Source organism: Ctenocephalides felis, unplaced genomic scaffold (genome assembly GCF_003426905.1).
Source record: "Ctenocephalides felis isolate EL2017-DRISC unplaced genomic scaffold, ASM342690v1 CF-g0.4_SCAFFOLD_03571, whole genome shotgun sequence".
NCBI classification, from domain to species: domain Eukaryota; kingdom Metazoa; phylum Arthropoda; class Insecta; order Siphonaptera; family Pulicidae; genus Ctenocephalides; species Ctenocephalides felis.
This window is the reverse complement of record NW_020539725.1, coordinates 46,809,719-46,824,068: the sequence shown is the minus strand read 5'-3', so window position 1 is coordinate 46,824,068 and position 14,350 is coordinate 46,809,719. Positions and strand designations below refer to the sequence as shown.

The window sequence follows — 14,350 nt, the reverse complement described above, 5'->3', positions numbered from 1 at the left end:
AATTAATCAGAGTCTCTGCAAAGTAATGAAGTGCCGCAATGTTTTATTCTTATTTTCTCGCTTTTTTAATTACTAATTAATAATAATTACAAATCGCCCGCCCGATATTAATTTATTATAATATCGCGTTGCGTAATTTTTTATGACTTTTTCCCGTCGCCTTTATTAATAATGGCTTGGGTAATTTTTTTCATTTTTTGTCTTTGTGATAAATTGCAAATTGTATTTTTGCGAGAATATTGATAAATCTACTACGGCACTGTGGGGTCTGATTTCTCAATATCATCAAGAACTTGAGATTTTCGTTCATTAATAATTAATTAATAGGTGAATTTATTATTATTATTTATTATCTATTGCGGGATTATAGTTGTGTTCATGCGTATTGATTTAAATTTTGAATTATGCTAACCTGATATCAACTTGTTACTTTCCAATTGTTAATACGATAATTGGGTACTGTTTTGTTAAATGATAATGGGTATCCAGTTTATTCAACTCGTCAAGGCACCTTTAATGTTTTTATTATTACTATTATTATCAATTATAAGAATATCTTAGAATGTAATAAGAATTTGTAAAGATTCAGTCGGAATCAAGAATCCAATAAGAATCTATCAAAATATTCTTATTTGTCAAGGATCCTAAAAGAATTTAGCAAGGACATAATAAGAATGCACAAGAAAGCAATAAGAATGTTATAAAAAACAATAAGAAGATAATAATTAGAATATAATAAGGGTGTTATAGAAATCCAATAAAAATGCTCTAAAAATACTTATCAAAATTTAATAAAAATAAGGAATAAAAAATGCAATAAGAATAACAAGATTTTAAGAATCTAGTGAGAATTTAATAAAAATCTTTAAAACTCCAATAATAGCCTTAAGAGTCCGATAAGGATTATATAATAAGGATAAGAATAAAAAAGGTAATAATATCAAGAAACATCAAGAATCTGATGAGGATCTGTCACGATGAAATGAGAATCCTATTGACATATTATAAGAATCCAGAATGCAATGAAAATCTTATAACGTTCTAATAAGTTTTGTAAGAATCTGAGATACTATAAGCATATAAAATTCTTGTAAGGATAAATTTCGAGTTCAGGTATCTTATAAAAAGTTAAGAATCGTTAAGACAATAAGTCTTATTAAAAGTCTTCTTTAATAATTCTTCTATTCTTGTAAGTCTCTGATGAGAAATTAGAGTCTAATTGGAACCTAGGAACTTTATAAAAATCTATTCAGATAAGAATAAAAGTTTCATACAAATCCAATAAAAATCTGAAAACAATCCAATAGATGATAATGAGAGTTCAACAGGCAATTGGTGAGAATCTTAGGAGGATCTGATAATAAAATCTTACATAAGTCCAATATGAATCTAACTGTAGCTGAGTGGGAACCTAACGGTTACCTTATAGGAATCTGAAGGATCTTAAAAATAAGAATCTGAAGAAGGATTCGATAGTCCTTGACGAATAGCTTTTAAAAATTTTAAAATCGAGACAACAAAACTGTATTTGATATGAGTTGCATTTTATATTTATTCTCATTTTGATTAAAAACTTAAGTTGTATTTGTACATTTAATTATTATTTTAAATTATAACTAGTTTGTTATATAGAATTATTTCAGACAAATTTGCTTAGAATCAAGTTAGATTTAAATCAGGTTCAAGTTAGAATCTAGATAACATCTATTCCGAATATACTTCAATTTGAAATATAAACCCTAAAACTCCAATACCTAAATACATCAAACAGCCCATGAATAATTTCAGTTTTCACACACCATGCGCTATTTATATTTATAGTTAAACGTTATAGGTAAGCAAATATACATTTCATAATTTATTTTGACAAATACATTAAAACCCTCAAAAAATAATTTTTTATTTATTTCCACTGCAGATTACATAATATTTGTATAAACATCAGTAATAAAACCATATTACTTCATTTACCTGTAGGCACACGAATTCCACAAATGCACGTTTGAACGTCAGTAATCGAAAAAATCGCAAAAAAATCACAAAAAAATCACAAAATATCGTTTCGATTCATTAAGCACGTAAGAGGGAAATAGAACCGAATCAGGGTGGGTTGGGAACGAACGGGGTTATAAAAATTTAAATATCGCGCGTATGTAAAAATATTATTAATTCGTATTACATAAAATATCAGGAATTGCAAAAATAGTGCAATACGACATTCTGCGGTGGTACGCGTGGTGGTGGGTACAAATTGCAATTCGCGGATTTATTGTCGATGTTGAAGATTTATCGATCGACGGAATTTATTTTGGTAATTTGATATTCATATGTCGATGGAAAAAATACTTCAATTGTTAGTTAGTGTCCCGTAGGTAAGCGGTTAAGAGCAACGAGACTTGATTCAGAGGTCCCGGGTTCGATTCACTTTGAGCAGCTGTAGTCAGGCAGCAGTGACAACGATTTTCACTTGGAAATATAGATAGCAATGAAAGTTTCCAAGTGAAAATAGCTCTTATCCGGCAATCTGCACTACTAAATAAATTCTAATAATAAAATCATCAAATATTGATGGATACAATCTAAAAATACGAAGTAAGGAGGAGTTTCAATCCAACAGTTCATAGGGCGTAAGGTTCTGATTGCTGTTAAGGCATGAGAATAATAATAAAAAATACGATATCTCTACATCATTATATTTTTTTGGGTATTTTGTACATACGGTATACAACTATGAGGATCAGCTTTCAAATCAAATATGTTAAAAATTCAGAGATGCCAAAATAAATTACTTTTGAACACCCCAAAGTATATGCCAATTTGGTTAATATGTAAAGATGCCGGCATTAACATAGTAAGCGATGAAATATAAGCGCATTCAGACAATTACAAAAGCCGCCTCGAGGATCACCCAAACTCACTCGCCAGTAAACTTCCCTGCAATACTACAAAGGCAAGATTGATAAAGAAAATCATGTTACATTATTAGCTGTCAGTTTTCAAAAATCTGACAATGGTCAGGAAATTTTATCTTTTTAAAATTCTAGTTTTATTTGTTGTTTATTAAAACAACAGGTGTCAAATCACTAAACGATAATTAAAATAAAAGTATTATTTTTATTTTTTTTATTTATTATACCAAATTTTACACACGTATCCTAAAAGGTCTAATAAGTTATATTTTAGTAATAAATGTCGTTTTTAAAAATACCAAATTATATGACCATTGGCAGTTTGGAATTGGTAGAGATTAATTTATAATGAGCTTATTTTTTAACTTGACCCTGGTAATATTCTCCCTGAGCTTTTTGGCGAGGGTGTTTGGGTGATCTTTGAAAAAGCTTTTGTATTTGTCCGAATAAATTTGGATTATGGTTTAATGTCATGTCTGCATCTCTTTAAAATTTCTTTAATTGATTCTTTCAGACATCTTTGAATTTTTAGTGCGTAATGAAACTGATCTCGTTGGTTGTAAGCATTGTTTTGTATTGATAATTTGTAAAAAAAATGTACTGATATTATTGAAGCGCATTTTGGGATATTGTTAATTATTTCATTATATGCTTATATTTCAAAAAATTACAAATATATATTTAGCAACAATGGTTTACATTTTCTTATCAAAATAAGGTCAATCATGTTTCTATTCTCATAATATACAATCCATAAATCTCATTATAAATCTAAATAGATTATTATACATTTATACAAACTAAAAACATTACAGAATGTTCTAGATATATACTCTCCAAAATATAGTTCTACTTTTAAAACTCCCAGTGATTACCTTCCAAATGGTACAATGTTTTTATACATCCATATTCCTTTCATTCGATCAGGCGCACATCACTAGTTAACAAAATATTTGTAAAAAAGCGAAAAAAACTTTTTTTTGCAATTCACAAAAATAAACACATATACCTACATATATATATATATATATATATATATAAGGGGGAGTTTCGTAGAGAGGCCCCATCAAAAAAATATATATCCATTAAAATCGGCAGAGTTTGAAATAAAATCGCGTTCGGTAGGCATTATTTGCAGAAATAAAAATGTAATGATTTCATTAAAACGGCAGCAATATACATACATACACCCGCATCGGATAAGGGTTGGAAAACATAGGCGACTTTAAGGTAATTACAGGTAAAAAATATTTTTTTGTATGAAATACATGGAATTTATTTACTTCAATTTGGAATATTCAATATATTAGATTATAATATAATTTTGACAAAAAAATATAAATAGATAGGTATAAGCGAAATTGTGTCATTAATTACTCGGTTGCAGTAGACAAAAAACTAAATATCCAATTTTTGGGACAAAATAGTTATGCAATGATACCAGTTTATTTTGATGAACAATCGCTTGGTTGGTGTCAAAAATCAATGTTTTTGCTGTTTGACAGGACGTTTTATATAATATTAACTTCTAACCTCCAAATGGCACTAATGCAAAATAATAGTGTTAGTGAAGTCAAACTGAAATAATACACTGCAGTTTGGCCATTTTGGATTTTTCATTTTGATGCATTTTTTTCATAACAATTTCTAATTGCTCATTATTTACTGATAGAAACTTAGTAATTACCGCTTTTAGAATGGCATAAACATACTCCAAAGTATTTTATCCCATGTGATTTTTGAGTTAATGTGGCCCAGGCCTAATTCTGCAGGGATATGTTTCGGTCGCCTATCATATACCAATCTCTGCGAATATCACACACAAAACTCTTTCATTGTTAATGATACATTTCAGTTCATTTTTGTGTCTGGCCTCGCTTTTTTTCTACATTTTATGCCGTATGAAATATTTTTTCGCGAAATTAAATCTGCTATAGATACCTGTTTTATTCCTATTTTTGCAATCTTTTGTCCTTTGGGCGTTGTATATTTTTAAAATTGCCATTGGTGATTTTCATTCGCATTTTTCAAATGGCGTGATCTTTTTTCATTAAATATACAATCCTGTAATATTACAGAAATGTGATGTTTTATTTGCTCCGTGCAAATATTATTTTGGGTAATTGTTGATTATTTGGTAAAGCAAACTTTGCATTAGTAAGCTTTACGTTTGCTGCACTAATATTTACAATCAAATTATGAGATTTAAATTGAAATTTTTCTGAAATATGGTTGGTAGATATTTCGTATATAATGAATACCTATATAAATTAATAATTATCTGTTAATATTTATAACGTTATTTTTTATAAATTTTTTCTAACTTTTATTATTTTTTGCATAATCATATATTTTTTAAATGCACTCAAAAAATTTATTTTTGCAATTGAATTGCAAAAAATTGACTTTATAAATATGATTTAAACATTGTTTTCAATATACTCAAATATGTTCTTTATAATTAAAGGAAAGCGACCGTTCAAGCGAAAATTCCAGCCAAAGTCCTGAGCCAGTCTCAAATGCCAACGCCATCAATTCTCTCCTTACTGGACCCACTTCCTCTATCTACCAGAGATCATCATTGCCGACACGGCAGAAATCTCCAACAACGCTGCAAGAAGAGAATAATCATTTTTCCAGTGAAAAACGTCTTAACAATAACACAAGCCCAATAATTGGTAGGAGGAGTCCTTTGAATCAGTTAAATTTAGGAGGATTGGATGCCAAGAGCCTTGGATTACCAACCAGAGATTTGGTTAATAATAATGCAAGTTTAGTTGGTCATCATCTAAATGGAACTGGTATGTAGCTTCTGCAATTTTTGGTTCAGTTTACTTTTTTACATGATTTATTAGCCTTGGTATAAACCTAAGATACTATAAACGTTTGTACTTTAGAACATTTTTCTTATTTATTTATAGTTGCAAGCATGCTCGGTTTACAAAATCTTCCACCGTTGGGAGCACCATCTCCAGTCACGAGTCAAATATCATCTCGCCTTTCATGTACTCCAGCATTAGGAGCTCCTTTGAATTTGAGTGTTGGTGGTCAACCACAAGGTAATTCTTTCGAATTTAGAACATCAATAAGTTAATATTTTAAACTAAATGTTTAGTTATAATATCATTCTAAATAAATACTATAAAATCTGTAGGGTTATTCCGAGGATTAACCAGCTCACCTTCGCCAGTGAGCATGAACGTCCAAGGAGCAGTTCCAGCCCCCATGCCTCAACTTATCTTGGCTAGTGGTCAAATGGTACAAGGAATACAGGGTGCACAACTATTAATACCCACATCACAAGGTATAATAAATAATACCGTGCGAAAAATTATATACAATTGTACATCAAATATTATTGGAACAACTAAGCGATTACATTTGCAATGAATAATGTTTTATTATAAAAATTTTCAGGTCTAGCAACTCAAACAATCCTCACTATACCAGTGTCCCATGTCAATACAAATGACCAAATGGTAAATCTAGCCCTCTCCTCCGGTCAAGTTATAACAGCTTCTTTAGCAGAACTCCAAGCAATGGCTGAATCTACCAGGCAGATGCAACAGCCTTCTTCAGATGAGCAACTTGTTCGCGTGCGACAACTTCTTGACGCTTTTCGCAAGCAGCAGCAAATCAGGGAACGAATGGATAGAGAAGTCAAAACTTCCAGGAATGATCATGTTGAAAGTATGGCGATTGATCAACATACTAAATCGACAATTGAACAACAACATGAAAAGTTGATGGAGCAACAAATGGAACAGCATCAACAGAAGATGCTGATTGAGCAGCATCAACAAAAATTGATGATAGAACAACATCAGCAAAAGCTTATGATGGAGCAGCATCAACAGAAGTTGATGGAACAAAGATTGTTGGAAGCAGGTGAAAGAGAAAGGAGTAGAAGTGAAAAGACTGTTCGGCAGCATATGAGCATGGCGTCTCACAGGTGATAAAAAATAATGTATAAATTATATACGCAACATATTAGTGAGGAGAAGAATTTCGTAAATCATGTTCCACATTTGCTTATAATAGCTGAATATCAATTTCAGGTTTCCTCCAATGTCTTCTGAAAATGTTCAAAACGGTCTCTCTACATCTAATACAACATTATCGCCTACAATACCACGGCTAAATGGAGAATTAACAATAACACCAGCAAACACCAATAATAGCTCATCCCTTGTCAGTTCATTAGGTAGCACAGGCATGAATTCTAGTGGAATAGGTAAATGACAAAACTCAACTTCTTAAGTGAAAAATTTAATGGTTTTCTAACAATATTACTACAAATAACATATGTTTTTTTATAGGCTCGAACTTGTCAGCAAATTTATTAGGTGGACTACCAAGCATTCTTCAACAATCACAAGACCACCTCATGAGTTTGAAAAGGTCGCCAATGTCCACGCACAGCGAGCAGGACGATGAAAATGATCTCTTGATGGAAGATTGTGGAAGTAAGCAAAATATGCATTTTAGATAGAAAAATAATTTTTGTAGCATATTTTTAACGTCTACCATTTAGAGTAGAAAAAGAAGTGTGCAGATCACAATTTCATTTTTAATACTGATACTTAATACTAATACCATTATAGTCATTTTTAATAACATATATGTTTGTTCCATTAAAATTAACTTTCTAGACGAATTTAATTTTCCCAAACAAATCGATTTTCTAAATTTGCTTTTTGAAAATGTTACTTATTGTGTAGCCGGTCAATTTAGGCCTAGAGGGTGAATGTTACAATAATAATAATTTCAATTTCACGGGTCGATTGTGATTTTGTCTGTTTCAAAACTGTTGCAAAATTATCCTGAATATCCTTTTTCTCTTTTCTTGGTCCTTTAACTTTACCTGTTTTTTTATCTTTATCTGGTACTTTACCTTTACCTAGTGCTTTATCTTTACTCGGTCCTTTATCTTTACTTGGTCCTTTATATATTTAACAGGTACTTTACCTTTAAATTACCTATACCTGGTTTTTAATTTTACCTGATCTTTTTTCTTTACCAGATCCTTTACCTTTACCTGTTTCTTGACCCACACTTGGTCGTTTACCTTTATCTGGTCCTTTACCTTTATCTATTCCCTGACACACACCTGGTCCTTTACTTTTACCTATTTATTTCACCTGTTCCTTTACCTATATCTGGTTCTTAATTTTACCTGGTCCTTTACCTTTACCTGTTTCTTTACTTATACCTGGTTCTTTTCCTTCACCAGGTCATTTACCTTTTCTTTGTCCTTTCATTTACCTTTACGTGATCCCTCCTATATCTTTACCTGGTCCTTTTATTTATCTTTATCTGTTCCTTTCCTTCACTTTACCTGTTCCTTATTTCATCTTTTCCTGGTCCTTACTTCACCTTCCCCTGGTCTTTCTTCACATTCCCCTGGTCCTTTCTTCACATTCCCCTGGTCCTTTCTTCACCTTTCCCTGGTCCTTTTCTTTACCTTCCCCTGGTCCTTTTCTTTACCTTCCCCTGGTCCTTTTCTTGATTTTTTCCTTCATCTTTACCGGGTTGTTTACCTGTACCTGGTCCTTACCTTTACCTGGTCCTTTACCTTTGATAGGACCAGTGGTCTTTATTTGGCTTTTTTTAATGTCCAATCCAGAAACTATATTAAATATTACTATTTACCACAGATCAACCAACAATAAACCAAACAAACTGCAACACTGTGGATGGAATAAATCTAGATGAGATAAAAGAATTTGCTAAAGCCTTCAAATTAAGAAGGCTCTCTTTAGGTTTAACGCAAACCCAAGTCGGCCAAGCCCTTTCGGTCACAGAAGGCCCGGCTTATAGTCAGAGCGCCATTTGCAGGTATGTCTCTTTTGTAAATAGATAATTTTAATAAGCAATATTCTTGTGATGTTAATTTTGTGGAATTGTTTGCAGAATATTATAATACATACATATTAAAAATATAATTAGAGCTTGTTCAGCTCGATTTGATGAAGTACTACCATTCATTTAACTTTTATTTTCGATAAGGGCACAAATTTTAGCCATTGTTTTAAAATAATATTAGCTTCAACATCATTACTAAAATATCACAACTCATATTTTCCTAACGTATGGTTTCTACAGCTCATAATAATGAATATATCATTTTGTATCATATTGTTTGTCTAATTTGTCTTTTAATATTTTAATATAATTTGATCATCTAGTTTCAAAAATGAACAAGTTTTGGAATTTAAAATTAAAATCATTTTGTTGCGTTTGCAGTGCCCTGGCCGCACAGATGTTTGCGCTGCTCAACTATCGACACAACATCAAAATATGTAAATATCAATTCAAAATAATTTATCTATATATTCATATACATTTCTATACACATGAAATCTTTAAAAAATATATTAATAAAACTATATAGTTGTAAATTAAAAGTGCCCGATTAATACATTGATTTTCACAAATAGTAACAATTTTGTAGTAAAAGGGTTATAAAAAGAAAGTCTCTGTTAAGTCTTCTTTATATACTTGAAAGAGTTTGTTTGCACAATTATGACTATATAGTTTTATATTTATTTTTTGTAAGCATTTCTTTAATTTTTTCTTCATTTCTAAAAATACTCATTATTTGTGTGTGGCCAGGGCATTGGCATCTAAAATGATTATGAATGATCATGTCTTAAAAACTAACTTATCACCTAAAATGTGTCTTTTGCTTTCCAATAGAAGCCTCAAATATGTCAATGTCCTGAGCTAAGCGCAAATCATTTAATTTATGTTATATTTTAATACTAAATATATAATATTAATCCTATAATTAATTTATTTGTATTTAAAAAAAAAGTATGTCACATCCAATAAGCACAGCAACTCGATTTAGAAGTCTCCAACAATAAAATTTTAAAGTTATTTTATTTCAACGCCCTTTGGCTTCTAATTTTGCAGCTACAATTTTTATAACTATTCTTAAATTTATTTCTATCAATTTTGAATGCATTGTAAACAATGGATGTTCTAAACTGTTCTATTAAAGTAACCAATTCAATTAGTTTTTTTTTGGAAAGCATGTACTATGAAATTTTGCATGATTATTTATCTATTTTATTGTTTGACATATTTCATTGAGTTTATTTATAGCATTTAAATTTGTGTTATGCAGGTTTGAAAAACTGGACATTACACCGAAAAGCGCCCAAAAAATTAAACCTGTTCTTGAGCGATGGATGAAAGAAGCTGAAGAAAGGTACTTGGATTTTTCAATTAATATGAAGTTTTACTTCATTAGATAATGATTGTCTAAACTTAAAGGATAACATCATAAAATTTTTGTTAATTTTTTTTTTGGGGTGGAAAGAAAAGAAATAAGGGAGTCTCCATTATTCACGTGAGGTTTTTAAGAGATGGGAAGGGTGGTTTTTTACCAAGTCCGTTACCTTTACCTGTTCCTTGGCCTATATCTGGTTCTTTACCTTTACCTGGTCGTTTCCATTAGTTCACTTAGTCTTTTCTACCTTTACCTGCTCCTTTCCTTTACCTTCACATATTTCTTTCCTTTACCATTACCTGGCCCTTTCCTTACCTTTACCTGGTCCTTTACCTTTTGTGGTCCTTTACCATTACCTGGTCCTCTACCTTTTGTGGTCCTTTACCATTACCTATTTCTTTACATTTACCTGTTCCTTTGCTTTTACCTTTACCGTTACATAGTCCTTTACCTTTACCTAGGCAAATTTTACAAAACATCGCAAAATATCACATGGGGGGAGGGGTATAATAAGATATCACGTGTATTTAATTTTTGCCCGAATATTTTTCAAAAATGTACAATTTTTCTCGTAACTAAAATAAACATGATGTTTGGTGGGGGATGGGGGTAATTTTGAATATCACCACGAATCACCAGGGGGGTCCAAAAATCTTTAATAAATCGATCACGTGATTAATGGATGCTTCCTAAAACTTTGATATTTGTTTTTGGACTCTAGGGTATGAATTTCATGAGATTTTTGAAAGGCCCTAAAGCGGCAAACAGTAGTTATCTATCCAGCAGCAAATTATATTATATTAATTTAAATATTGTAAATTTATGGCAAATGTTTTATGTTCATGTATTACGGATGCATATGTCACGTTGTCTAGGTACAAAAGTGGACAGAACCATTTGACCGACTTCATAGGCGTGGAGCCATCCAAGAAACGAAAAAGGAGGACATCATTTACGCCTCAGGCTTTGGAGTTACTAAATGCCCATTTTGAGAGAAATACACATCCTTCAGGTAAGATAGTTTTTTACTCCAATTTATTCTAAAAATACTTCTTCCTTCGAATAATTATACAACTAGTCATAATGCATCGGGTTGGTACTAACATATTTGTAACTACTAATGGCCAGACGAGTCTACCATTTGAAAGGAATTATTTTCCATTATTAACCAGAAGGAGAAGTTTGAGAGAATATTCAGTAGCTTTTTATTGGTGGCGGACCCTATGTTTTCCAGAATTCTGTTTTCATTCCTTGGTCAACATTTTGTAAGCCACTTTCATTTAGTTTAATTAAATTTATAATTTTAATCGATTATCAATTATCCTCAGGTACTGAAATAACAGGGTTGGCCCATCAGTTGGGCTACGAGCGCGAGGTCATCCGCATCTGGTTCTGCAATAGCGCCAAGCATTGAAGAACACAGTGCGCATGATGTCCAAGAGCATGTGTAATGTAAAAATTTACATTAGCTGTTCGTGATAAACACTAAAAGTTATATTAAAATTAATTATGGAAACGAAGACATTGACTTGACTTTATCTATTCAGTTACACGAAGAAAATCATCACAAGACACAAAGTGCGCAGTGTATGAATTGCTTCGAATATGATAATCAATATGCACTGTGAAATTGATTTAGTGATCAAACTATTTTGTTTAAAAACTTAACATTTAATTGATTATCATAGAATCAATTATATGTAATAGCTATCAAATAGGTAAGTTTGCACAGTGACCGAACTGGAAATTAATCTAGCTAATAAACTTATTTGTTATGATAAGTAACAAAATTATGAAACAAAAGAGGTACACTAATTAAAAAGTGTAAATTATTTAATCTTTTAGTTTGAATTAATAAGCGATTGCTTTAAGATATCGCAAGCTATATGTTAGGAATGGAGATTTTGTCTTTCAAATGGCCATATGAATAGAACGATCCAGTGATAACAGTTTACATAATTATAGATTTATGAAATTAATCTCAAAGAATATGAAAATAGATAGATATCTGGTATTTGGTACATTTGTTTTAATTAAAATTTAAAACAAAATTATGGACCGATTCTGCCGCATAACAGACCAACGTTGTGGCAAGGCTACCTATGAAGAAACTTTTTATACTAAATATTGACAAAAGCCGTGTGGTTGCTGTGCAGTCAGGCAGGTTTTTCTCAGTTGTCAGATAGAAAATCTAACCTAGAAACCGCAAAATGTCAAAAAACGATGTTAGATAACAGGGTCTTTCTGACCCAGCTTCGTCGAAAACACGATGTGAGATACAGGGGGTTTTCTACCCAGCTTTATAACGTACGAGTACATTGCATTTTATATGTAAAACGCCTGAATGCACAGCAAATACATGACATTTTGACAGTATTTAATATAATTCTGTAGCATAATGTATGCAAGTTGAGCACACAACATGGCCTCGCCATAACATTGGTCTGTTATGAGGCAGAATCGGCCCATAACAATTAAAAGTTGTTTAAAATACCTAAGAGAATTATATAATAGTTGTGCATGGTCTTACTCTCAAGAGAGTTTGCACACAATTTTTTAATAATGCAATATTTTCATGGTCATTTTATTATAATCATAGATAATTGATTCTATTGTAGATTTTTATTTATGCGTTGATCAAAGTTCACAGCCCTATTGTGATAATTAATTGAATATTTGAATAATTTTAATTTATTACTTCCTGCATCATTATTATATTTCTTAAAAGGCCTATTTGTTATCAAACTGTGGATTTGATAAGCCAAAATAAAATATGGCGTATGTATACGTTTAGCATGTATCGCATTATACACGAGTATACTAAAATAACTTTGCTATTAAACTTTAGAGTTAGATAGGCCTCAATAAAAATATATAAAATATTCATGAAATTATTGTTGTATACCTCTATATATTACCAGAAACTTGGTTTAAAAAACGTATATATAGACCAATAAACCCGTGTGAGTGTTTTTGTAATGTATATAAATTATTAAGATATAGAAATCAAATATATTTAGTGATGTATTTATAATCATGATGACAAAATCAACATGCAATCAATTCGGACTTATATAGACAAAAAAAGATATTTTTGGCAATGTATCCAAATTTGTACATTTCGAAGTTAGGGACAAATGAAATTAAAATTTATTAAAGTGAAAATAATTGTATAAAGTAATTGTATCGCCAAACATTATTTGCGTTAATTTATTAATCATCTCGTGTACTAATGGTCTTTATTCCATAATAGTTGTGCGAAGGCCAAAATTATTTTAATGCTTAAAATTGCCATGTGTATGTATAGTTGCCATTGCGGAATGGTAACCTATAACAAATACTTATTTAATTATTGGATTATTTTAGTTGAGTATTAAATATATAATTTAATATTTCATAGAAGCATGTGCTAGGTTTAGAAATAATGTTTACCAAAAAAGAAACTGACATAATTACTAACAGAATCCTTTATAATATTTTTGTATTTATTTAAAACAAGGCATCCATATTTTGATCAAGGAAAAAGAAACTAGTTTTTGCATACATGGACTTATTGATACAGCTCATATACACTAGTGTTCTGCCGTTTTGTATTTTATTATCTAAAATACTTTACTTTCTTAATGTTTTAATAAATTAATGATGATTTTTATAGCATTTACGATGATTCATGTCATTAAATGCATCATCATCACAATGCATCCGAAAGAATCATGGGAATGCAATACTGTGTGTACCGAAATACCGGTATAATGGTATACCAAAATCTGTATAACGTTTACCAAAATACTGGTATACCGCTCGAATTTTCGGCGGCATTAATACCGTTATTTACCTAAAAAATACCGTTTTTTTGGAACAAATTTATTTTCACTTCCATTTAAAGTTTTTTGGTCTACTCATACAATTGATTTGTAAAAAGTACTCCATATACTAGATATTAATGATGATTGATTGAATTGGATATAATTTTGATAAATTATTATTAAAGTAATGAACATATTGTTTTTCCATTGTTTAGTTTACATATTTGTGGTTGTATACAACATTCAGTAATTTTGATAGTTTATTGTGGTTGTATATATAATTTTTTATATTTGACAAATAATTTTCAATTTTGTTTACATTTGTTCAAGATAATAAAAATACCGGTATCACCGGTTTTAAAATAGAAACTACCGAAATACCGGTATTAAATTTTTTT

The 14,350-nt window shown here is 30.6% G+C and overlaps 1 protein-coding gene and 1 pseudogene across 1 annotated transcript in view; both read left to right on the top strand.

The window, feature by feature from the left end:
- LOC113386157 (POU domain, class 6, transcription factor 2-like) overlaps positions 1–11,625 on the top strand; it is a gene marked incomplete in the record, with an annotated part of 426,540 nt that extends 414,915 nt beyond the window's left edge. Inside the window, 13 exon segments of the mRNA XM_026623956.1 lie at positions 5,377–5,710; positions 5,831–5,968; positions 6,064–6,213; positions 6,327–6,861; positions 6,968–7,143; positions 7,229–7,375; positions 8,567–8,747; positions 9,156–9,177; positions 9,180–9,211; positions 10,042–10,125; positions 11,022–11,158; positions 11,475–11,543; positions 11,546–11,625. Of these exon segments, the coding sequence (XP_026479741.1) occupies positions 5,377–5,710; positions 5,831–5,968; positions 6,064–6,213; positions 6,327–6,861; positions 6,968–7,143; positions 7,229–7,375; positions 8,567–8,747; positions 9,156–9,177; positions 9,180–9,211; positions 10,042–10,125; positions 11,022–11,158; positions 11,475–11,543; positions 11,546–11,625 (2,085 nt within the window).
- A 2,217-nt stretch (positions 11,626–13,842) lies between these two features.
- The window catches only part of LOC113386156, a 15,758-nt pseudogene continuing 15,250 nt past the window's right edge, over positions 13,843–14,350 (top strand).